The sequence below is a fragment of the Megalopta genalis genome, chromosome 14 (genome assembly GCF_051020955.1).
Source record: "Megalopta genalis isolate 19385.01 chromosome 14, iyMegGena1_principal, whole genome shotgun sequence".
NCBI lineage: Eukaryota > Metazoa > Arthropoda > Insecta > Hymenoptera > Halictidae > Megalopta > Megalopta genalis.
The window spans coordinates 4,535,295-4,562,660 of NC_135026.1; the positions used below are offsets into that span (position 1 = coordinate 4,535,295).

The following is a 27,366-nucleotide window of genomic DNA, read 5'->3' on the forward strand; positions in this document are numbered from 1 at the left end:
TAAAGAATTAATCGTCAATTATTTCTGATTCATGTTGAAGTATCTTAGCATTAAAAATGCTCTAGTTTGAGTACGTTTAATTTAACCCAAGTCAATACTTTGCGTTCATAAATATGCTTCTCCACGAATGTTGCACTATTTTATAATCATTTAACTTTCAGCTATTCTAATTATAATTATACCGATTAAAATAATCACATGTAAAATAATTACATTGTGAAACCTTTATATTAGCAATTCCACCATAAATAGACTGCGGATCTTTATGGAAACTATAACAACAGTCTGCTATCAACTGTACAAAAATGTTGCATAAAAATCTACAGGGTGTGCAAAAAATATGTGTCACAGCTATCATAGACTAATAAATAATCTCTCTTGTTGAAGCGTAAATTGCTGAAGTGAGTGTTATCTGAATGTCACAGTATAGCAAGTTGTTGAATTCGCTATTTCGGCAGCAATAATTCTACAAAATTAAAAATACAGGGTGTCGTTTGAAATAATCAACGTGTCCTTGACTTTTAGTAGAAAAACAACGGTTTTTGAAGTTTGTTATTCCTCAATATATAGTCGACTGAATACTAATTAACTTTCGTTCGAAACATTTCGTTGTTGGACTGTCAAAAGTGCTCGAAAAATCTCAGTTCAACATATAATTACAACGAAACGGTTGCCTTGGGGCACATGGTTCCTTCTGCAACTTTGCTCCTCTCGACGAGTAGAATACGATACGACCACAAACAGAACTTGACCTTGAAAAATACGGCCAAGGTCAAACTTGCGAAAAGCATTTTCTAACAAATCTTCATCGATCTAAAGTTGCAGAATCCGTGTACGATAACCGTGACATAAACTTTTTTCTACCCTGTACACTGCATGCTTCTAATGGATTGCGCGCTCGTTGCCGCTGCAACTGCATAAAATCCCCGGTCTAATAATCGACAATAAAAACCGTTCGAACGGTCCGAATTGCCGTTTATTATACAGGGAACAGCGATAAATCGCGACCGATCCGCAACGTCTCTTGCGGAACAACCCACGAACCTGAGGCGCACGCGGCTTTCTGCTTCGCTTTCTTCGTGTCCTTCCAATGCAACGTGACGCCCTGCCTGTCCCTCCGATTCTGGCCGAGCGGCGTAGGTCGCGTCTTCGCCTGTACAGCGCCGGAAGGTAGGCTCAGGGGTCGATTCTTCGCGCTCACCAGCGCGTTTTTGCCCACTAAAAGATGATTCATGGCCTGAGAAGTAGGTGGTGGTACCATGGTCTGCCTTGCACATGCAGCTGCGTCAAGAAAGAATTTATGCATTTTTGCTGCGATTCCGTTGCAAGCGAACAAGTATGATACATTCACGGCGATATAGCGTGGACGCGTCGTCGCAATAAAACAGCAGAAAGAAACATTCCGGACGAACTTTGGCTCTCGTCGTGACCAAGGCGCGGCGAATTCTCGCAAAATTGTACCCGCGGCTTGTTCAAACGAAAACGTGCGATTTTTGCGGAGAAAATGGCGGCTTGGACAATCGCGTCTTCTGCTCCCGAATTGTCCATTTTCGTATGCAAACCGAGGAACAATTTCAGAGAATTTACCGGAACCCCCGGCGCTTTTCTCTCGAACAGCGACAGCCATCGAAGTGAGTACAGTAATTTCTCCCGGAAATGCCATAATTCGGTTTGCCGTGAATTTCGCTGTGCCAGTGTTACGCCTATGTAATTTATTGTCACGTCGATGGTAAGTGTCGACGGAATCGGGCAAAATTCTCCCTAATTGACGCTCAGATTACACATAAAAATTTACAATTTGGGAAGAGGGGATGATTCAGCACGATGTACAGGGTGTCCCAAAATTAGCAACTTTTTCCTTAGCGAAAATGTTCTACGAGGCTTTGTTTGCGAGTTTTTAACGAAGAACGGTGACCAATGAGAGGCGAGCTCGGGCGCCGCGCGCCAGCCGTACGCGATCTCTCATTGGTCACTGTTTTTCGTTAATAACTCGTAAACGAAGCCGCGGATTGCATTTTTGCTGAGGAAAAAGTTTCTTCAAATGATCTCAGGAAACCCCCAATTCCCGGAAGTACCAGAATTTTTGGACAGCCCGTGTAGCACTACTATAGTAATCGATTGTCAACAACTGTAGAAATGAGCCGCAAGTCTTCTCACTTCTAAATTGTTTATTTTTGTTTCCAAGCTGAACGTCAATTAGGGAATTGACTACGGATCGTGTCAGGCCCCCGAGTTGTCTTCGAATCGTGTTAGGTCCCCGAATTGCTCCAGAATCGTGTCAGGCCCCTGAACTAACTTTGAAACGTGTCAGGTTCCCGAATTGCCTTCGAATTGTGTTAGGCCCCCGAATTGCCTTCGAATTGTGTTAGGCCCCCGAATTGCCTTCGAATGGTGTCAGGCCCCCGAATTGCCTTCGAATGGTGTCAGGCCCCCGAATTGTCTTTGAATAGTGTCACGTGGCCACGAATTGGCTTCGAATCGTGTCAAGCCCCCGAATTTCCTTCGAATGGTGTCAGGCCCCCGAATTGTCTTTGAAAAGTGTCACGTGGCCACGAATTGGCTTCGAATCGTGTCAGGCCCCCGAATTTCCTTCGAATGGTGTCAGGCCCCCGAATTGTCTTTAAATAGTGACACGTGGTCATGAATTGGCTTCGAATCGTGTTAGGCCACCGAATTGCCTTTGGATCGTGTCAGGCCCCCAAATTATCTTCGAATCGTGTCAGACCCCCAAATTGCCTTCAAATAGTGTCAGGCCCTCGAATTGCCTTTGAATCGTTGTCAGGCCCTCGAATTGCTTTTGACTTCTGTCAGGCCCCCTAATTGCCGTCAAATCACGTCACGTGACCCCCGAATTGCCTTCAAATAGCGTCAGGCCCCCGAATTGCCTACAAGTTGTGTCAGGGCCCCGAATTAAAAATAGAAAAGATCACGGGGCCCGACGAATCGCAACTCGGTATTTTCAAATCTGCCGCATACAATTCCGATCGCCGAACATTTCCGGAAGAAATTACTGCACGCAGCGTCTCTCAAGCGACTCGATACGAACGAGAATGCCGAAGTCAGCAATTACCGGATAGTATGATGTGCGCCTGTCGTTGCCGTTCCCTCAGCTTGGCGTACTGCTGCTTCAACGTGCTAATGTCCAAAGCGAGCCGTTCCCGGTCGCTGCTGGGCGCCATCGCCTGCAGCGCGCCGATTGTTTGCGGTATACGATCTACAAGCATGTCTTGCGTGTCACCGGCACAAACAGAACGATATCGTCAGAATACCATTGTTGCCAGGACCGCGCGCGCGTTCGTCGGTCGCTCGCGATCGTTTTACCTTTCTTCAGCCGCTGGGCCATGCTGAACATCGCCGCGGCCACCGCCAGCCTCTCGTCCTCCTCCGTGTCGCTGTCGTCGTCGTCGCTCAGCTTCCTTGCCCACGGCGTGATGTTGTACCTGTGCTTCTCCCGCAGCCCGGTCACGCCTTGCAATGCTCCCATGCTGACTATGTTCTGCCCACAGACAACGAAAATGTCAACGCGCTGCTTGGAAAAATTGTGTGTTTGGTACCGTTTGGTGCGCTCGCGAATTGGCCCTTTTTGTGCTCGAAAACGGAGCGTCCGAATTTCCGAACGTGTTCTATTGTCATTTGGTCGGCCAATCGCGCCTATATGTATGTAATATATAATGTGTAATGTGTAATATGTAACATGTAACATGTAACGTGTAACATGTAATATGTAATATGTAACATGTAACATGTAACGTGTAACATGTAACGTGTAACGTGTAACATGTAATATGTAATATGTATCATGTATCATATAATATGTAACATGTAATATGTAATATGTAATATGTAATATGTAATATGTAATATGTAATATGTAATATGTAATATGTAACATGTAATATGTAACATGTAATATGTAACATGTAACATGTAATATGTAATATGTAATATGTAATATGTAATATGCAATATGTAATATGCAATATGTAATATGCAATATGTAATATGCAATATGTAATATGCAATATGTAATATGCAATATGTAATATGCAATATGTAATATGCAATATGTAATATGCAATATGTAATATGCAATATGTAATATGCAATATGTAATATGCAATATGTAATATGCAATTTGTAATATGCAATTTGTAATATGCAATATGTAATATGCAATATGTAATATGTAATATGTAACATGTAACATATATCAGAAATTGTTATTGCGTTCACAAATTAGGTTATATTTTAGAAAAAGCGTTGAACGAGACGCGAGACTCCCTTTGGATTTTTAGACAAACGAAGGGTTATTTTAGCCTTTACGAAGGTCAAGGACCAAACGACAACTCTACTAGGCTCTGAAATTGACCTTCATATCCTTAACAAAAATATTATTTAATTTGCTAAAGCTGTGTTTAGCAGTGAAAATTCCCAAAGCTTGCGAACTGAAAGCAGTGCAATAAAGTCTCCGTAATTGACGCTGGAATTGTACACAAAATTGGACAACTTGGAAATAGGATCCGAGCGACAATTCTGGAGAATTTACTGCATTTATCAACCTGAACTAACCTTGATGAGATTATTGGTGTCGGTGAACTCCAGCATCTCCCTGGTCAGGACGCCCATAATGCTGTAAAACTCGTCGGCCGACGTGACGGTCATGATCCGACTAAAACAATAAACCAAGCATTATAACATCGAATGAATAAAACATAAAATCGAGTGTCAATTTCAGTCGACTTCGTGGGAACGAGCGAAGGGTCTCCTAAAACTGAACCTACTCCGACAGTCCCTCCCAGATGGTCAAAGCGGTGCGTAGCAGAATCTCGTCGCCTTCGAGGAATATCAGGTCCCAGACACGGAGCACTGCTTCCTGGGGCAGACAGTGGCAGAAGAGAGTGAGGAACCATTGCATCGTGAACACATTCGTCAGCGGTGGCTCGTAACTGCTGCCTAAAAGCGACTGGGATCAGTGATCGAGTCGTTTTCGCTAAGGTAAAAACGTTTGGGCCGAGAAATTACGTGCTTCGGGCTTTCGTGACAGGGATTTTTACATGATTCCACGATGATTTGTTACTGTCACGAGGCTCTGGTTTTCGTGATAAAAACGGGCACATTTTCTACGATTTTTTCCGTATTTCTAAGTCGCGACAGCTTCGAGTTGACCGGAGTTGTCTTCGAGATACGCTAAAGTCTCCCTAACTGACGGTTCGATGTCTCCCTAACTGTCGCTTAGACGCTTAAAAGTCACCCTAACAGACGCTTAGAGGATTACATGTCTCTCTAATTGACGCTTAGACGTCTCCCTAACTGATGCTTAGACGCTTAAACGTCTCCCTAACAGACGCTTAGAGGCTTAAATGTCTCCCTAACTGACGCTTAGATGTCTCCCTAACTGACACTTAGACGTCTCCCTAACTGACGTTTAGATTGTTCACGAAAATGGAAAGTTCGAGAAGAGAAGGTACGATTATTGCACCCTTGGAATGACTAATAATATTTAAAGATCGTTTTTGAAGTTATTAATGATCGATAACTATAAAAACGAGCCGCATGGTTGAAGGAATAATCGTATCTCCTCTCCCAGAATTATCCATTTTTGGGTAAAATCTCAGCGTCAGTAAGGGAGACCCAGGTCTCGGTTCGGTCTGGGTCAGGTTTGGGCCTTATCTGACCTAGTTTCGGATTGGGCCGAGGTCAGATCTGGGCCAGTGCAGTGGCGACACTGTCTTCGGGACTATCTGGAAGCCCGGGGCCCCTCGACGAAGCACAGAAGATTTTCTCCGTTCGGTCTGGATCAGATCTGGGTCTTATCTGAGTTATGTCAGGCAAGTAACATTTCTGTTCCTCTGAACGAAGCCTCCAATTAATTAATTAAAAAAAGAAAATTCGTCGCGACGAATCGCTAGAAGGTCCCAGCTACTTTGGTCCCATAAACTGGGACCTAACTAAGGAGGGCCCGAAGCATTGCCCGGCCCAACAGAAAAATAAATTGCTGGAACTTGCTCGAAAATGAATAACCTGTCGCCTTGTCCTTCGCGTCGTTCTGCAGCGCCTCGAGGTGTTTCGAGAGCTTGGGCAGCCTGGTCCGCAGCAGGTCGCGGAACACAGCCATGTCGACGGAGAGGCCGCGCAGATTGTCCGCGAAGTAGCCCTCCGGCAGGACACCTTCTATCAAGTAGATCATCACCTTTACCGCGGCGGACTCCGCCCGGTCCATCACCTGCAGAACGAGGGCGGCGAGCACGTTCAGGCCTTGGCAATAGCCGACGGACTTGTTCCATCGGGCGAAACCGAGCAGAACGCGACGCAACACCGCTTGATTGTCTCTGCCGGCAGCGCCGCAAAATAGGCTGCAGCCTGTCCTGTGGAGATCCTGAAAGGCCGATGGTGCGAAATTACGGTGCCCCAAGAGACGATAAGACGGTCGACGTATTTCGTAATTGGTCGTGGGACAGTTTAGGAAATACGGTAAAGACTCCCTATAATAATTAATAAAATATACAGCGTGTCCCAAAAATGTCCCGCAATTCGACAATGGAGATTTCTTGGGTCATTTGAAGCAACTTTTTCCTCGGCGAAACTGTTCTGCGTGGCTTCGTTTACGAGTTATTCGCGAAAAACGCGGACCAATTAGAGAGCGAGGGCGGAGCGTGGACGAGCGGGGCGTGGCGCCGTACGTTTTCCGTTGATAACTCGTAAACGAAGCCTCGGAAAAAAATTTTGTAAAGGAAAAAGTTGCTCCAAATGACCTCGGGAACCCCCTACTTCCGGATTGTGAGACATTTTTGGGACACCCTGTATTATTATAAATAAATATATAAATATATAAAATAATATATTATTATTTTATAGTTACTGATTGTCAACGACTATAAAAACGAGACACGAGGCTCTCGAATAATCGTATCTCCTCTCCCTAAATTGTCCATTTTTTCATGCACACTCTGAGCGCGAATTAGTGTGCGAATTACGATCGAATTACTGTATTTGAGTGGAAACAATTACGAAGCGTGTCCGTTTGTTTCATTCGATATTTCGGAATTTCAGAAAACGGCCGAAGAAAACTGGCCTTCGGTTACCGCGGCGACCAGAAACGCTGCGACCGTCCGTTAAAGGCCGCGCGCTCGTCGACCGAGCTAATTGGAAGGCTCATCGACGACATTTAATTGCTCGGCGTCGAAGTGATTAATGATCGAAATTTAATTGCTCGTAATTATATACGCCAGGGGAACCGCGGCGCTCCAGACACGACGATACACCGCCGAGGGTCATCGAGCGCCGTTGCATCATCCGACAAGATTTCTTTTTTTTTCTGGTTATGCAACGGAGCCGATACCGTGCCTCCGTCGGGACGAACACTTTCGGAAGCCTGTGCACTTTAATTCTCACGATTTTACTTCGATTTTACAGCGGCGCGACCGAAATCGTTTCGATCTTTAAGCTGTGTTTGATGAGTATATTCGTCGTGGAGAATTGACAGTATTTTGTGTCACGACGAGTATACTCGTCGTGGAAAAAATGGTATAATAATATTTTGTGGAATGACGAGTATACTCGTTATGGAAAAATTAGTAGCATTTTGTGTCACGACGAGTATACTCGTCATGGAAAAAGTGGTATAATAATATTTTGTGGCATGACGAGTATACTCGTGATGGAAGAAGTGGTAGCATTTTGTGTCACGACGAGTATACTCGTCATGGAAAAATTAGTAGCATTTTGTGTCATGACGAGTATACTCGTCATGGAAAAAGTGGTATAATAATACTTTGTGGCATGACGAGTATACTCGTCATAGAAAAATGGTAGTATTTCGTGTCACGACGAGTATACTCATCATGGAAAAAATGGTAGTAATTTGTGTCACGACGAGTATACTCGTCATAGAAAAATAATAGTATTTCGTGTCACGACGAGTATACTCGTCCTGGAAAAATAATAGTATTTCGTGTCATGACGAGTATACTCGTCCTGGAAAAATGCTAGTATTTCGTGTCACGACGAGTATACTCGTCATATAGGTACGCGCACTAAAAAAATGCCCCACAGCCGACTTCTAAATCTTCTCTTATTTTTCGTGAATTGTCCAAGCTTCTAATTTGTGTTCAATCGCTGCTTCGAGCTTTCGAAAGTAACCTTTGACCGTCGACTTTGCGATTTCGACTGTTTCCATAATGATTTTTCAGCGCGATCTTCGAAGCGAAACGAAGAGCGTCGAGATCCGCTACGCGATACGAGGAATTCTTGATCGCCTCGATCATTAAAGAAATAATTGATTGCCCGTCGTCGTTTCTTTGTCATTTATCGCGGCGGATGACAGCCGGCGTTGTTCTAAGAATTTTTTGACCCTAATGCATATAGAAATTCTTCGGCGCGACGAGCTGCAATATTTCATACGGCCGTTCCCCGTCCACTGAAACGTCGTGGATACGACGCGAATTAAATAAGTCGATAGTTACGCAACGAGTTTGAGCAGCTGTATCCGAACCATAGAAGCAGGTTCCGGCACTCCGATATATTTAAACTATGCAAATCGCTCGAAAAGAAGTTTCTATTCAGATTTCCGGTTATTTGGCTTCCGCGAAGGGTCCGGCGGAAGATGAAAGCCCGTTTCTCACACCGGAGCTGGACGATTTGCGTAGCAAGCGGTCTTTCTGAGAGAAAATGATGGTTAAGTAATGATTACAAAAGAAATTTTCTCCAAATTGTCAGCCATAATTTTTTTGAGAAAAAGGAGAATCTTTGAAAATTGCATTTTATGTGTTCTTCGGTAATTTAATAAAATGGCAGTTAGACTGCGGATGTTATGTTTGCTGTGGCAGAGATCTTTTTGTCAGTTATGGTAGAGATATGTTGATCAGTTATAGATGAGATCTTTTTGCTATTTATGCCAGGGATCTGTCTACTCCTGATGGTAGAGACATTTTTGCCAATGATAATGGAAAATTTTTTGCAACTTATGCTAGAAATCTGTTTGCCACTTATAGTAGAGATCTTTTTGTCAACTATAGTCGAAATCTTTTTGCCATTTATGCTAGGGATCTGTCCACCAGTGACAGTGAAAACCTTTCTGCCAATTATAATAGCAATCTTTTTGCAACTTACGCTAGAGATTACTTTGCCACTTATAGCAGAGATCTTTTTGCAAAGTAAAATAGAAATTTTCTTGTCTTTTATACCAGGGTTCTGCCTACCAGTTATTATAGAGAGCTTTTTGCCACCAATAATAGCAATCTTTTAGCAACTTACGCTAGAGATTACTTTGCCACTTATAGTAGAGATCTTTTTACAAAGTAAAATAGAAATTTTCTTGTCTTTTATACCAAGGTTATGCCTACCAGTTATTGTAGAGATCTTTTTGCCAATTATAATAGCAATCTTTTAGCAACACATGCTAAAGATTTCTTTGCCACTTATGGTAAAGATCTTTTTGCAAAGTAAGATAGAAATCTTTTTGTCATTTATACCAGGGATTTGTCCATTAGTGATTGGAGAGACCTTCTTGCCAATTATTATAGCAATATTTTTGCAACATATGCTAGAAATATCTTTGCCACTTATAGCAGAGATCTTTTTGCGAAGTATAATAGAAATCTTTTTGTCATTTATGCCAGGAATCTGTCTACCAGTGATTGTCAAAATCTTCTTGCCAATCATAATAGAAATCTGTTTTGAATTTATGCTAGAGATTCCTTTGCCAGTTATAGTAGAGATTTTTTGCCAGGTATAATAGAAATCTTTTTGCCATTTATACCAGGAATCTGTCTACCAGTAACGATGGAAACCTTTTTAACAATTATTATAAGCATTATAATGGAAACTTTTTGCAACTTATGCTAGAGATTTGTCTGGCACTTAGAGTAGAGATCTTTTTCTCAACTAAAATAGAAATATTTTCGCCACTTATTCTGAAAGTCTGTTTGCCAGTTACACTAGAAATCTTTTTGCTAATTACAGTAAAGATTTCTTCGCCACTTATAGTGGATATATCTTGCCAGTAACTGAAGTTAAAATATATCAATAATACTACCACTTAACAGCAATATTATGCTATAGTACACTGTAGAAGCAAACTGCATCAAAGCTCAGAGTGCAGTGCAGCAAAAAAGCTTGCATATTTCCGATTCTTACTTTAACGATCTGTATTCCGAGCTCTTCGTCGTCAGGATTGCTCCACTCGTTGAAGCAGACCTTCTCAGCCTGCTTCCAATCCACGCCGCGCTGCTCCAGATGACGTTCCGCCAGTGTCAGCCATAACTGTGACAAATATTTCGCGATGAGGACGCGCGACCGATCGAAACCGTTCGCGACCTAGGGCAAGCATTCGGCCGGAGGCTGCCTCACCTTCTTCCGAAACTCCGGTGGTATGCCGCCCTGCAACCTGGCCACCATTTTCATCGCGTCCAGCCATTGTATGAAACCGCTTTCTCCCGGCTGCGGCGTCAGGCTGAATCTCATCTTCGTGTCTTCGACTGCAAATACGATAAGTTCTTGACGTCAGTGCAAGGTTTGGGGGGTGGGTGGGGGAGGGATTTTGCACTCGACAGAAATACGGAATTGTTGCTACCAGACCGCGGATATTTATGCGAAATGCAAATACTTCGGAGGCGATTTTCGAAAACAGAATTTTACTGTGACCCATAATTATGCTGAGGTCATTCGAAGTAACCTTTTCCTTAGCGAAAATGTTCTACGAGGCTTCGTTTACGAGATATTAGCGAAAAACTGACGGGGCCACGCCCTCGCCCGTCCACGCTCCGCCCTTGCTCTCTAATTGGACCGCGTTTTATGCTGATAACTCGCGAACGAAGTCTCGTAGAACATTTTCGCTGAGGAAAGAGTTGCTTCAAATGACCTAAGGAACCTCTCAATTTTATTAAATTAATATTTGAAAATTAATAACAAATTAATATTAAATTAATATTTCCGAGTATTAAAATCTTCCAAGTATCATTCACAATTTTCAATTTCATCCTCTCGTTTGCAAACGCCTGAAATCCGCAGTCCGGCGATAACCATGCGTTATTTTATAACAATTACGATAGAATAAAAAAACTCTCTCCGAAACACAGAAATCGTAAACAATCGGATACCACGGAATAGAATGCCACTTTCCTGGAACCATTAATTACGATCAAGTTCATTCGGCTAAGGGTAAATATGATCGCAAACAGCGGGGAATCGGCGGCCGCCAATGGCCAGCAGCCGTAAAGCAAACACAGACGTCGAGTGCGATCGAAATGTCCCAACTTTTATTGTGGAAACCAACAACAACACCGAAGGGGGTGTCGAACAAACAGCAAAGACGCGAGCGTGTAAACAAAATCGTTCGTGGAACGCGGCATTGATGCGTTTATATGGGCAACGGTTTCGTCGCTGGCAACGCGGAAAGCTTAATTAGGTTCCGAATCGTCGACCGAAACGCTTGCTAAATTCCACGTTGGCGTTGGTAATACGAAATGCGCTTCTGCTTCGAGAAATTCCGTTCGCCGTCGGCTATTTTCTTTGGAAATGTTCTTTATCGATTGGCACGCTAATTAGCGCGATGTCTCAAAACTGGCGTCGCAAACACGACGAGACGATTCCTCGGGTGTTTTGAAGAAACTTTTTCCTTTACGAAAACATTCTCCGAGGCGCCGTTCGCGAGTTATTCGCGAAAGAATACGGACCAATCGGCGAGCCGGTCGAAACGAGTAGGCGGCGCGGCGCGGCGCGGTGCGTCGCGGCATTGGGCGCGAGCGCGGTGCGTCAGTGTTCCCGCGCTCTCATTGGTCCGCATTTTTCGTCGATAACTCGTTAACGGAGCCTCGGGGACAATTTTCGCAAAGGAAAAAGTTGTTCCAAATCGCCCGAGGAATCTCTTGGACGTGTTTCGAAAATTGTTTCGGGAAATCAGCGCGTAACGGGAGTTCTGGGGCGCCCTGTAGACGCGTACAGCGGTGAAACGAATCGAACGTTATTATTGAAAAAATTCGACCCCAAGGTCTACTCTAATTACGACACGTAGAAAAACCGTATCGTTCTACGGTAAGTGCGAGCTCGCTGATTACAGGTTTCCGTAGCGACGATAAGTACAACCGGGCTCGTTAAAACGATAATGCTCGTCCGGCAGACGAGCGAATAGATGGAGTTACACGGGGCACAATTATCATACGATATCCGTGGAAGCAGTATTCAACAGCAATTTGGCCGTGCACTTCGCGTTCATTATCCGCGTACTATTCCGCGTCGGCGAGCTGGATTGCGGCGCTCGGCCCCTCATAAATTTTACAACAACGCCGGAATAACATAAACGCGTGAGCTATCTGTCTGACCGAATCGGAAGTACAATTGATGCTCGGCGATCCTTTCGTTGCACCACCGTAACGTTCGATATATTTAATAACTCTCCGTGCAATAAATTACTTTGCCGCGTGCATGCGAGAAGGCAAAATATTTGTATCGATTATTTGCGATCGCTGACAGCGAGCTGAAAATTATTCCATTTTTTAAACAGATATTCTCGGTAATTTTTCGCAATAATAGATTGTCGTTAGTAATGATATTAATAAAAAATGATATGGATAATATGTATTAATAAAATATTGATATTGAATAAATTAAATATTGATAATTAAATATTATAATTAATTATTGTGTTAATATTATATTGATGTATCAATATTAATGTATATTATTATATTAATATGTCAATATTAATATATCAATCTTAATACATATTATTATATAAATATTAATATATCATTATTAATACTATACTAATATATCAATATTAATATATATTATTTCATAAATATTAATATACCAATATTAATATTATACTAATATATCAATATTAATATATACTATTATATCAATATTAATATATATTAATATATCAATATGAATGCATATTATTATATAAATATTAATACATATTATCATATAAACATTATATTACTTAATAATTAAATATTAATAAAATATACGCTAATAAAATAATATTACGCGTCGAGCATGGGTTTTTTTAATGAAAATTATTTAAACGAATTTTCAATTTAGTTCCATTATTTATTATTATTTAAATGGTCAATTTACCCGAACGTCTCCCAAACGGCTGAAATCGATGTTTTTCCCGGGCAAGATTAAAACGGGTAGAAGAATGAAAAAGTTGTGAACGCGTAGAATTTCTTGCAGAGAAGCGAAGTAGATTTTGATTGAATTTCGCCGCCGGTCCCTAAGCTCATGCATATGGATCAGGGGATGGAAGACAAACATTTTACCCTAATACATTTACTTGCAATACTTCGCGTTAACATGCATCAATTCAAGAGAACATGCAAAGTTCTCGCGATGCCGATTCGAGCCGCTCAAACAAATCGGAATTTATTCCGACTCTTCGGCGGCTCCATAATTCGATTTCTTTCACTGGCCGCCGGGCAAATTGGAAAAAAAAGGACAGCGAATCGTGCCGACGGAGCCATCGAGTGCGGCAGATCGTTCTATAAATATGTAGATTACATTTACGTTAACAAATGACCGCGGATTTCCGTGCCGAAGAATAATTGTCCGGCTGAATTCGATGGAATATTCCCCTTTTTAATCATTTTAATGGATTGCAAGTTGAAATATGCACGTTTAAAAATTGTTATCGAATTTTTAATGCTTCAAATGAAAATGGCTGTATATCGAAATGTTTTTCAATAATTTTAGCGGATTAATAATAATACAAATCAATTGTTCGAAATCGAAACTACAGTGATTTTGGAAGAAGAGGTACGATTATTAATATAGTTTTTTATTTATGGCTAAGTTAATATTATTATATAATATTATATAGTATATTAATATTGCAATATAATATTATATAATACATTTATATTGTAATATAATATTATATAATATATTAATATTGTAATATAATATTATATAATACATTTATATTGTAATATAATATTATATAATATATTAATATTCTAATATAATGTTGTATAATATATTAATAATACAATATAATATTACATAATATATTAATATTGTAATATAATATTATATAATATATTAATATTGTAAAATAATGTTATATAATATATTAATATTACAATATAATATTATATAATATATTAATATCATAATATAACGTTATATAATATATTTATATTACAATATAATATATAATATATTAATATTGTAATATATATATATATATATATAATGTAATACAATATATTAATATTACAATATAATGCTATATAATATATTAATAGTATATAATAGTTATATACTTAATAAGTTAATATTATATAACACATAATTCTTACATAACTTAATATTAATATTAAGTTATTATTATTTATACAGTTTTTATAGTCGTCGACAATCGGTGACTATAAAAACGAGGCGCGAGGCTCGAATATGATCGCGCTTCCTCTCCCCAAATTGTTCATTTTTCTGCACAATCCGAGCATCAATTAGGGAGAATTTGCTTTATCGCGAAAAAAAAGTCGCATAAAGATCTGCAGTCCTCTAATTACGGCATAATGAAAAAGAAAACGACTTCTACGGTTTCGCGGAGCGAGCTCAAGGTCTCGTGCAGCCCCGTAATCCCCGTAGACCGTCTCCCACGCAGGCCGGCAATATCTTTCCAATATCGCGGCGAAGCATACTCGAAATAGTCTGATTGGCCGCGTTGAATGATCGCGATGCCCGTCGATTCTAATTGACCATCAGACAGTCGCGAAGACTTTCGTCTCCCAGGAAATCTTGTTACCGGTTTCGCCTCGGACCTCGAGCCCAACCCGTGCAAACTGAAAAATCTACGGCAATCGAATCGAACGATTGCGAAAACAAACGGAAGCATTGCACAGCGAAGACACGTGACGGTGGAGAATCGGTTTTCGTGCGAACAGACAGCGTGATGCACGTGCAATGCGGTGTTGCCGAACGAAATCGTGTGATGGTCCGTGTAACAGTAATAAAAAATGATTAGTATTGTTTCAATTGCACGAGGCGATTCCTCAAACGATTTCGAGAAACTTTTTCCTTCGCGAGAATGTTCTACGACGCTCCGTTATCGAGTTATGAACCAAAATCTGACGCCCCGCCCTCGCGGCAGCAAGCTCGACGCGACACTGGCCCCGTGGGCGGGGCGCCGGCCGCTAGGCCGTGGCGGTAGCCGCGCGGGCAGTGCGCCAGCCGCGCTCGCTCTCTAATTGGCGCGAGTTTTTGTTTAATAACTCGTTAACGAAGCCATTTAGGAAATTTTCGCAAAGGAAAAAGTTGTTGCAAATTGCCCAAAGAATCGCATCCTCCACTTAGAAAATTTTTTTAGTGTCATAGAAATTCCGGGGACACCCTGTGTAACGCAGATCAAGAGCGAGAACTGCAAATCCGTTTAAATATAACAAAATTCATGGATCCACGGAAGAAATCATTGGCAACACCGACGAGCGAACGGAAATAATTTGTTCACCTTCCAGTTCTTCGTACTTCGAGGCAGAGCTGGCAGCGTACGCGGCTCCTGACGCGAAGTTTTTGAGGGAGTTGAAAAATCCGCTCATTCTCCAATTAGGAACGCCACTCTTTCTTCTTCATCGTCACACTTTCACCTCTCCCGGCTCTTGTTGCAACACTGCGCACAGCCGCGTTTCAACCGTTTTCGTGATTCATCGTCCGTCGCCGTTGCGCTCAGTTTCTCGAAATCGTGTGCGATTGTGCCGCGTGCCGATGCTTTTTTCGCGCGAGACGCATTCTCACCGCGTGTCTGAAACCGTCGAGCGACCTGCTCAGCCTTTGCCATCTGGATCGCGGGGTGTCGCGTTTTACGCTCTACACGTTTCGGGCTCTGTCATCGCACTGCCGCGTTTCCGTGGCGATACCGAAGATGACACGGAACGAGTGATCGATGCAGATGCGCCACTAACTTTCTTATCTATAGCGTTATCCGCTCTATAGCAGCGATCAGCGGAAATCAATAACGAAAATTCTGGACTATGCTAATATTGGTATTAACATACAGTGTTGTAAAAAGTAAAATATTATTGTTCAAAAAATTATTACAAAAATTGTGAATGGTATTTATATGAACTGTAGTTATATTATTATATAATAACAATTATATTATTATTCATATAATATATATTGTATTAATATTAATCATTATAATTATAATAATTATTATATAAATATTATTATTAATATTATTAATATAATATATATTATATCAATATAATAATTATTATTATATTATTATTAATATAATATATATTACATAAATATTATTAATTATAATAATTATTGTATGAATATAATAATAATTATATTATTATTAATATAATATATATTATATAAATATTATTAATTATAATAATTATTGTATGAACATAATAATAATATTATTATTATATTTATATTATTATATATACATTGCTATAAATGTTCGTGAAAAGTATTATTGTTGAAATAGTGACGATAAAAAATGTGAAAGCTGCGTTCAAAAATCGCAGTCGAACGGAATCCTAACAGTCATTTCAAAAGTGAAGAGCGACAGTTGTGAGGATTACTATAAAAAAAATTGCTCGAAAGTGACGGCAATTTGATGCACAATTAAAAAAATTTACGACCTTTATTTTATATATTTTTATTATAATAATTACGACAATGAAAAATTAACGATGAAGTTGGTCGAGCTTCTTGGACAGACAGCTCGGTCATAGAGCCGTCTATTATTAGACACCCGGTAAATAACGCGTTAAATATTTGCCGTTTCACAATGTCCACAGAAAGCAAGGCTAAAAACGTCGTGGACAGCGCGGCACTGTATATCCGCAGTGTCGCAGGATGCCAGCGAAGGACTAACGTAAGAGAGGTGAATTTACTCGCGGCTCCTCGCCGGAGAGATACTGTTTCCGTGGAAATGGATACACCCTCGTGACGTCCGGGTTGTTGACAACAAATGAACCATCCTTCCCCCCTACCCCGCCAGCTTTTTTTCTTAACAGGCTCTGCGCAGAGGTACCACCTGTTACGAGGCACGTAATGCGGGGCTGGTGTCTAACGTATGCAATCGATCCCCCTCCCCTCTCCGCCCCAACTCCCCGAAGAAATCTGTGCTCCCAGAGCGATACAAGTTGTTCGGCGGTCCGTGTGACGCATGGGGTGTTACGTTACCCAAATTTGTAGGCGGCCGAGGAACGGCGTCGAACGAACTCTGCGACGAGATTGTTACGCAACGATTCGCTGTGGAGTTGGAGACACTTTTTTTTTAGTGGGGACACTTTTTTTATTGAAGGCAGATTTTTTTTTACTGAATTGAAATTGAACTGCGATGAAGGTGACGGTGGAATTGTCTGCTGAGGACACAAGGTTGCGAAAAAGGTACAAAGTTGCTTGAGAGTCGATGTTGCAAAAAGGCACAATGTTGCAAAAAAGACGCAAAGTTGCAAAGAATATGTGAAGTTGCAAAAAAAGAGAGAAATTTGCGTAGAACGCACAAGCTTGCAAAAAAGGTATAAAATTGCTAGAGAGGGTCGAAGTTGTGAAAAGGCACAAGGTTGCAAAAAAGACGCGAAGTTGCAACGAATGTGCAAAGTTGCAAAGAATGCACAAAGTTGTAAAAAAGATACAAAGTTATAAAGATGCAAGTCTCTATGGAAATTAAGCACAGAAGACAAAGAAGTGAAATTGTCCAGCAACAAAAGTGACAGTGGAATTGTCAATTGAAGACACAAAGTTACAATAGATTCAAGACTCAAGAAGAATTTGACGCTGTTGACAGCGAATTGAAATTGTCCAGCATCAAAATTGTCAGTGGAATTGTCAATTGAAAGCACAAAGTTGCAAAAGGGTTAAGAAATTGAAATTGTCAAGCAACAAGGTTAACAGTGGAATTGTCAATTGAAAGCCACTAAGTTGCAAAAGGGTTAAGACTGGATAAGAATTATACACTAATGACAGAGAATTGAAATTGTCCAGCAACAATATCGACAGTGGAATTGCCAATTGAAGCCACAAAGTTGCAAATGATTTAGGACTCGAGAAGAATTTGACGCTGATGACAGTGAATTGAAATTGTCCAGCAACAAAATTGTCAGTGGAATTGTCAATTGAAAGCACAATGTTGAAAAAGGATTAAGAAGAATTTGACACTGATGGCAGCGAACTGAAATTGTACAGCAACAAAACTGACAGTGGAATTATTAATTGAAGACACAAAATTCCAAAAAAGGTACAAAGTTGCCAGAGGGACAATGTTGTGAAAAGTCACAAAGTTGCAAAGAGATTCGAGGTTGCGATGACACAATTCTTTGCGAGAATTATCCACGGACAACTTGGAATTGAAATCGTCCTGCAACAAAACTGACGGTGGAATTGTCAATTGAAGAAACAAAGTTGCAGAAGAATTTACCACTGATGACAGTGAATTGAAATTGTTCTCCAATAAAACTGAAAGTAGAATCGCCAATTGAAGACACGAAGTTGCAGAAGTATTTGTCGTTGATGACAGTGAATTGAAACTGTTCTCCAATAAATCCGTCGGTGTAATTGTCTATAGACGACACAATGTTGCAAAAGAAGACGATACAAAGTTTCCAGAGACACGAAGTCGCAGAAAATCCACAAAGTCGAAAATAATTCACAAAGTTTGCAGAACCTACACAAAGTCGCAAAGAATGCGCAAAGTAGCAAAAAGTTGCAACGAATTGAAATTGCCCTCAAACAACATCGCCAGTGCAATTGCCAATCTAAGCCACAAACTAGCAGAAAATTCAAGACTCGGCAAGACTGAAATACAGACTGAAATTAGAAATTATTCCGCACGAAAACAGTCGGTGCAATTGTCAATCGCAGACACAAGATAACAAAATTATCCAAACTCGCCAAGGATCCAGCAGGCCTAGAAAAAAATCGTTCTCCACGGAACATTCCAGACTAGCAGAACCATCCAACAAAACGACTCGACCACGTTGAGCGCCTGGTCGGTTGCATATGCGCGACACTAATTTCCAGCTGGCCTCCAAAATTCCTCTTCGCCTTAACAATTAACCGAACCAAGCACCGCTACAATTTCGACAGCACAAAAGCATGAGTCTTCCCAACATTTTCCCCCGTTAAACTTTTATTCGTTTCATTCTTTATTTCATTCAGTCACATCGACGACTTCCGTCGACGAACGAACCGCGAAATAACCTCAAAATCGCGACAATTTTCAGTAATAATCATTCGACATCGGCCAGCATCAAATCCATTCACTTCGTGTCGCACTGAACAACACGAAAGCGACGAACTTTTATTCATTTCATTTTCCATTCCTCGGTCAAACGAAACCGCAATATAACCTCGAAATCGCGACAATTCCGATGATCATTCGACTTAGACCAGCGCGAACCCCATTCACTGTCGCACTCGTTCCAAGCGGAATCCCGTGTCAAGATCAAAGATTCCGAGGCATCAACACTCGTCGAATCGTCGCGGAAAACCCGTCGAAAGAACACAGGAGCCGCGGTGACGCGACGCGAACGCGCAAAGAACATCCGCGAACGAAATCATCGCGCGAGGGTGCCGCGTTTTCCAGCAGATTCCGCGAGAGTTGACGTCCACCTGGAACTCGATGTCCACGAAATCGGAATCTCCTCAGAGCCACCGGTGCATCTCCGCGGCAGCCGCGCGGGCGTGCGAGCGAGCGAGCGGCAACGTCGCGTCCGTGCACAGTCTCCGTCGTAGAACGGTCCGCGTTCGTAACAAATGTCACAGAAAAGATCGTCGCACCACAGAAGAAACGTCGTCACAGTGGTCGCAGTGGTCGAGTCGCGAGCTGCGACCGCGTCGCGGGATCAGCAGCAGCACCGTGTGCGGCCGCGTTTCGATTGATCTAATCCAATTCGGGCAAGGCATTGATTTCCCAAGTGTTCGCAGAGGCCGTGGCTGTCCGTCAGCACGCGGCCGGACAGGAGGCTCTCTCCGAGACGGTGGACTTTCATTGGAAGCCGCCAGTCGCCGCGAATATGCTCGTCCTCGGGACGTTCCGTCGGATTAATCCCGAATAACCCACGTCGTCGACGTTCAACGTGCCGGATCGCGGTCAAGGAGACGACGGAAGCAGGCGCGACGTGCCGCGAAGGCCGACGGATGCAACGTCGGGAGCCGTCGAACGGGTCTCTTACCATGGGTCCGTCGCTCGACGACGCCGTGTCCCCGAGAACACCGCGCGATCCCGGCTACGCATCTGCCGTCGCCTCTCTCATCCGGCCACGGTGCTCCCGAGGACTCACCAGGCGGAGCAGCGGCTCGTGGCCCGTGCGCACCCTCTGCGACAGCGGCCGCATACTACTCGTCCCGCACGCATCGCCTCGCCGCATGCAGGGCCGGCGGATCGAACGCAGCAGGCACGCGTGGACGGTGCGGGGACACCGGGCGGAGGGGGGCGACCGCGGCGCGCGCGGCGGAGGGAGGGGGGCAGCGCGGGGCCCGCGGAACGAGGGCTCGGACGCCGGGGCCCTTCGTGTCGCCGGAACTCCTCGACGCTGAATCAGCTGAACGGCGACGCGACGCTCTCTCTTGTGCCGGATGCAGCGAAGCGCGCCTGCGTCCACCGTGACGGGAATAACCGCGCGAGCTGCCCGCCTGACGTAGGGGTTGCTGTCCGCCGCAGCCCTGCAATGGGCACTGAAGCCGTTCCGCGAGCCTACGCCGCCGACGACGACGCCAGCGGCGGCCACTGCCGGGACGCATGCGCCGCCGTTGCCGCCGCCACCGCCGCCCCGCTGTGGAGAGTTTTGTTGCCGCGGGGGGCGAGGACACCGCCGGCACAAGCGCCCGGGGCTGTTTCGTCGATCCGTCGGCGAGCCGTCGCCGCGGTTTTTGAGGAAGAGGATTTTACAGAGGCGAAGATAGGAGACCGTGGAATCTCGCTTTGGATGTCTGCGGTGCGCGGAAAAATTTCTCACGGGCCCCTCGATCGATAACCGTGCACAAGCCGAAAGAGGTTTCACGATGTACGGAGGGGAACGGAGTTGGGTGAGTGGGGGGGGGGGCTGAATTGGCGGGCCAGTGGTGAATAGAATGTGGGCTGAACTTGATGCGATTGCATTTTGCGGGCGCCACGTGTCGTTGTTTACGGTCGATGTGAGACGGTGGTTCGGGGGTCTTGGTTTGGGCCCGTGGGCCCGCTGATGAAATCGAAATATCATGGACAAAGTCAAAAGTCCGTAGACGAAGCCAAAAGAGCGTAAACGAAGTCATAAGTCCGTGGGCGAAGTCGGAAGTCTGTAGATTTAGGGAGAATTGCGTAGATGTGGCAACACCGCAGGCGAACCGGCGGCCGCCGCGAGTCGCACGGACCCCTCCATCGATTGGTCCGTCGATCACCGGTCCACCACTTAAGCTGCAACTTCGCTCACCCCCCTCCCTATATTTGTAATATATTTATTATATTTAGTACAGCGCTCCTATATTTATTAAGGGTGCAGAAAGGGTGGTTTTTGTAATTGTAACTGAGCAGAGAGGGTAATCGTCCCCGCTAACTGTGGCTTGTGAATCTCCAGTCGGACGGGTCCGAAAAAGATTACATAAAGTAGTAGATAGGCACGCAGTACTAGATTTCCTGAAAAACGAGTACTCAATTTGGAAAAGTTTCTTCAACGTTTCTGAACGCCGAGTGGATACTGCGAGATTTGAGTACTGTTTCCACGAACAGCGACATTTTTCTAATTTGCAACTACGTCGAATACCCCTTGGTAGCATTTCTGGGCGATTCACACACACACACACCTTGACTCCTAGCCACCTAACCTCATTTTCTAGTATCGTATCATTGCATGGCCAAGGCTCCCTTCTATTGTACATTTTACTATTAATATTGTATATATTTATTATTGTACATTTTGTTATTGATATTGTATACTTGTTATTCTATATTTTAGTATGATATTGTTATTCTAGATTTTGATATGATATTATTATTCTAGATTTATACATGATATTATATAATTGTTATTCTATATTTTATTATTGATATTATATATATTTATTATTGTATATTTTACTATTGATACTGTATACTGATTATTAATATTGTACACCTATTGGCACATATTTTATTATCAATATTGTACAGTTATTGTCACAAATTCGTAAAAAAGTCCGCTTCTCAAAAAGCATTTAATATTTCCCAAACTAACATTAAAATTCTGTTAACAAATATATAAAGAAAATTGTTAAGACTTCGCAGAAAAATTGTTTAAAATATTTATCAAAATTAACAAAAATTAAATTTCTGTAAAAAGGAATATCAACACCTACCTCGCGCACGATGAGTTAAAATTGCTGTTTCCACCCTTCCGTCATCCCCTCACCGACCCTCCCCTATTTTTTTAAACGCTCCGGAATTTGTCTCCCTTTCGTCTGCCAAATTTTGGGGTTTGTTTCGACCGGTCACAGGCGATTCCCCTCGCACTTAGAGGGTTGCAATGCAGAAAGGGGTGGCTTTGCAGCGGGGTTCGATCGCGTCATAGTCGTGGTGGTCGCGGTGCAAACGTCGATTTTCATCCGCGGACACAACAAAGCCGGCCGCTGCCGGATCGATGAACTTATCGACTCCGTCGTCCCTTTATGGGTCAGTCGGAAGTGTCGTCAGAATCGGCAACCACCGCGCAGCACTACTAAGGCCATCAGATTGGACGCGTGTACGCGCGCCCTTCGCGCCCTGCACGCGAAAGAACCGGATTCCTCCGGTGAAAGTGAATTTCGTTGCTTCGAACGATCTTCGGCAACATTGTACCTTCAAACTCCTTGTTATTTAAGGGTGACCTTGACCGGACTTTATTTTTTTATTATTGATATTGTCTTATTATTGATATTGTCTTATCATTGATATTGCATGTCTGTTATTCTATATTTTATTATTCATATTGTATGTCTGTTATTCTATATTTTATTATTGACATTGTATATTTATTATTGTATGTTTTGTTATTCTATATTTTATTATTGATATTGTACATCTGTTATTGTACATTTTATTATCGATAATGTATATTTATTATTGTATATTTTATTATTGATATTATGTATTTGTTATTCTATATTTTATTATTGATATTGTATATCTATTACAGTATATTCTATTATTGATATCGTATATTTGTTATTCTGTATTTTATTATTCATATTGTATGTCTGTTATTCTATATTTTATTATTGACATTGTATATTTATTATTGTATGTTTTGTTATTCTATATTTTATTATTGATATTGTACATCTGTTATTGTACATTTTATTATCGATATTGTATATTTATTATTGTATATTTTATTATTGATATTATGTATTTGTTATTCTATATTTTATTATTGATATTGTATATCTATTACAGTATATTCTATTATTGATATCGTATATTTGTTATTCTGTATTTTATTATTCATATTGTATGTCTGTTATTCTATATTCTATTATTGACATTGTATATTTATTATTGTATGTTTTGTTATTCTATATTTTATTATTGATATTGTACATCTGTTATTGTACATTTTATTATCGATATTGTATATTTATTATTGTATATTTTATTATTGATATTATGTATTTGTTATTCTATATTTTATTATTGATATTGTATATCTATTACAGTATATTCTATTATTGATATCGTATATTTGTTATTCTGTATTTTATTATTGACATTGTATGTTTATTATTCTATACTTTATTATTAATATTGTGTATCCGTCATTGTATATTTTATTATTAATATCTATAATAAAATATAGAATAACAAATATACAATATCAATAATTAAACATACAATGATAGATATACAATATTGTATATTTATTAACAAACAGATATAGTATATTTGTTAATCTATACTTTATTATAGATATTGTACATCTGTTATTGTATATTTTATTATTGATATTGTATATTTGTTATTCCCTATTTCATTATTGATATCGTATACTAATTATTCTATATTTTACCGTCGATATTGTATCTTTCATTATTAACATTGCTCACCTAACGACACATATTATATTATTAATATCGTACGTTTATTGTCGCAAATTTTTTTATTAATATTCTACATTTATCGTCACAACTTCTTTGTCATTTTATTTCCAGCATTCGGTCTGTTTTTTTGTTGTTGTTGTTGCCGGGAAAATATTTGTTGCTCGGGCCCGCGACACGCGGACGCAACAAATTCTGTAAATAATTGAGCGCACAGTAAACGCGGCGGCAAATATTAGCGAACGTAATCGACCGGGTACACGTTGAAAGAATTCTAACGTTCGGCGCGGCAATCGGAACACAGGCCATGATGAAAAATTCGGTGTGGGTCAGAGTTGATCCGATATCGGATTAACTGCGTCGCTATCGGATGATTAACCTTACGAGGGTCAACCCGATGGAATCGATACGCTCGGCCAAACACGGAGCACCCTGCGATCGAAACGCATCCCACCCTAATTACGCTTCGCGAAGATAAAATGGAACGTTGAATTCTGCAACTGAAACTCTCTCTCTTCCTCTCTTTCTCTCTCTCTCTCTCTCTCTCTCTCTCTCTCTCTCGCTGGTTCCAACATATCGATTTTATTCTAATCAATTTTTCACAATTTAATTACCACGTGATTTATTTAATTGTTCTATTAATAGAATAATATACAGGGTGTGTAATATACAGCTACGCGGTCAATTATCTTCTAAACTATAGCCCGCTTCGAAAAATGTGTCGAACGAAACTTACTCTGCTTCGAGAGCGACATATTACTGCGGTCGGAAATTTTTGCTGCATGGACGTGCGTCCGAGGTTTCAAGGTGACCTTGGATTTTTCTAACGGAACCGTATATTTTTATCTGCGTAATCGGATAGCGCGTTCTACGGTGAATTCATCGACCTATATAGTTCGGTGTTGGAAGGTCTTTCGAGGTCATTTATTGCTGCTTTAAGATCGCTTCGTATGCGTCCGAAAGGACGATTTTTGACGACACCGATTAATTCTGTACTTAAATGATTCCGTTGAACGACCAATTGAAATGGCATTCAGTGTGCCTATTGTACAATAAATGATTAATGTTAATTTATTATATTAGTACTGATTTGTTATCATTAAATTATTTTTTAATTTTAATTAAGTTATTGTTGTTAATTTATTGTTATTATTACTGATTATATTAATAATATTAATAAATATTATATTGTAATTAATATTATAATAAATATTAATAATTGTTGTTGTTAATTCATTGTTATTATTACTGATCATATATTAATAACATTATTGAATGTTAATAAATATTATATTATAATTAATATTATAATAAATATTAATAAGTTAAAAATTTATTTTCTGCCTCCGAGCAATTAATTGAAATAATTTATTTGATTCAAGGCGAACGGAACTACTGTTCGGGGGATAATTTACTGCGTCGTTGCAAACGAGTCACCTTGTATGTATTTTTGAATCTCGAAGTCTCCACCATCGGAACTCACCTGCGATTTGTCACCGACGTTCGAGATTCGCGAGGGGTGGGGCGAAAAAATTGATTTCGTCGACGAAGAGAACGGTTCACGGTGGGAAAAACTCGGGTCGGTGCCGAGGCTCCACGGTTCACCGGATCGCTCGAATACCCAGTCTGATTACCGTCCATTGAAATTCGAGCGCGCTGACCGGCCAGCTGCGCGCGGAATCTGAAAATAACCGATCACACGGAGTTTCGCCTAGATGAAATTGAATCGAATTGGATCGGGTTCGCGGACGGGAGGAGGGGGGAGGGGGAGGCAGGAAAGGGTCGCGCGTCTCAGAGACGGATGGGAATATGTGATCCGGCGTTGTTGACATCGAAAACGGTAATTCTATCTACAAACGGGTATCCTTTCCTCGCCTTTAATCAATATTCAGCCACTCGGCTCGCCGCGATCCTCGAGATTGTACCAGATTCGAAAGCGTCGATAATTCCTGATCCGGTATTTCCGACGACGTCGGAAAATTTATTGTTTATAATATTGAAAAGAACGACGACTGGCGAACGAAATTTAAATCGATGTTATCAATTATGTTATATATTATGTCAAGAATAATATGATTAAGATAAATACAATGAAATTTCAAAAATTTTAATTCAATTATTCATTTAGAATTCGTTCGAAACGCATTTCTCGGATAGAATTTTATTCGACGAATTTATTGGACGCGTGTTGTCCGAATGAAATTTTATTCGACTAATGGGCCGGCTCTGGACCGACAGCGAGAAATAATGAACGGAAGTGGGCGAGGAAATATTCGCGCGCGGCTCGTAAGCATTGCATTTGCGCGAATAACGGAGCAGAAGTTCTGATATTATGTATACGGCGAGCTTTGTGATAAACGGCATAATCATCAGCGCATAAGCCGGGCAGATATTATTCAGCAGACACGGCCATTCCGTGGGACCGTGTTTTTGTCGGACCGGCGCATCGGGGGTAATGGCTCAGAAACAGTTACTTAATATTTTGAACGCTTCGCTGAACTATTGAAGCACTTCGGCTAGAGAGAGAGAGAGAGGGAGAGAGAGAGAGAGAGAGAGAGAGAGAGAGAGAGAGAGGAAGAACGAAAAAGAGAGAAAGAGAAGATGAGCGAGAAAGAAAAAAAGCGTGCGAGAGAGTGAGAGAGAGCGAAGGAGAGAGAGCGCGAGAGAGAGCGCGAGAGTGCCAGAGAAAGCGGGTGAGCGCGAGAGAGAGCGTGAGAGAGAGCGAGGAAGACAGTGATGAGACAGAGAGTGAGGGGGAGAGAGAGAGAGCGCGCGAGAGAGCGAGAGTGAAAGAGCGAGAGAGAGTGCGCGCCGGAGAGAGAGCGAGAGAGAGTGTGAGAGAGAGCGAGAGAACGCGAGAGAGAGCGCGAGAGAGTGCGAGAGAGAGTGCGAGAGAGAGCGCGAGAGAGAGCGCGAGAGAGAGCGCGAGAGAGAGCGAGAGAGAGTGAGAGAGAGCGAGAGAGGGCGAGAGAGAGCGAGAGAGAGCGCGAGAGAGAGAGCGCGAGAGAGCGTGAGAGAGAGAGAGAGAGTGCGAGAGAGAGAGCGCGAGAGAGAGCGCGAGAAAGAACGCGAGAGAGAGCGCGAGAGAGAGCGCGAGAGAGAGCGAGAGAGAGCGAGAGAGAGCGCGAGAGTGCGCCCGCGAGAGTGCACCCATGAAAGAGAGAGAGAGAAAGCGCGCCCGCGCGGGAGAGAGAGAGAGAGAGAGAGAGAGAGAATAGTCGAGAGGGGTTTGAAAAATTGCTCGAGGTCGATAAGTTTCTCGAGCTAAGGATGAAAAATTACCCGGCGGCCATCCCCGTCGTCTGAACCGAACGAACGTTTCCGAAAGACTGTCTGCCAAGGAGAAATAAAAGAAAAGAACCACTGGAAATA

The 27,366-nt window shown here is 41.8% G+C and overlaps 1 protein-coding gene across 12 annotated transcripts in view; it reads right to left on the minus strand.

The window, feature by feature from the left end:
- The window catches only part of LOC117225830 (uncharacterized), a 57,293-nt gene that overhangs the window by 12,861 nt on the left and 17,066 nt on the right, over positions 1 to 27,366 (minus strand). For 2 of the 12 annotated variants that reach the window (XM_076526340.1, XM_076526341.1), the window contains exons 5-12: positions 10,348 to 10,475; positions 10,135 to 10,260; positions 6,003 to 6,376; positions 4,782 to 4,949; positions 4,570 to 4,669; positions 3,322 to 3,496; positions 3,071 to 3,226; positions 1,045 to 1,281 (exon numbers count right to left, since the gene is read on the minus strand). In XM_076526340.1, the coding sequence (XP_076382455.1) occupies positions 1,045 to 1,281; positions 3,071 to 3,226; positions 3,322 to 3,496; positions 4,570 to 4,669; positions 4,782 to 4,949; positions 6,003 to 6,376; positions 10,135 to 10,260; positions 10,348 to 10,475 (1,464 nt within the window). The other 10 variants (XM_076526350.1, XM_076526346.1, XM_076526349.1 and 7 more) reach the window with 10 other exon arrangements.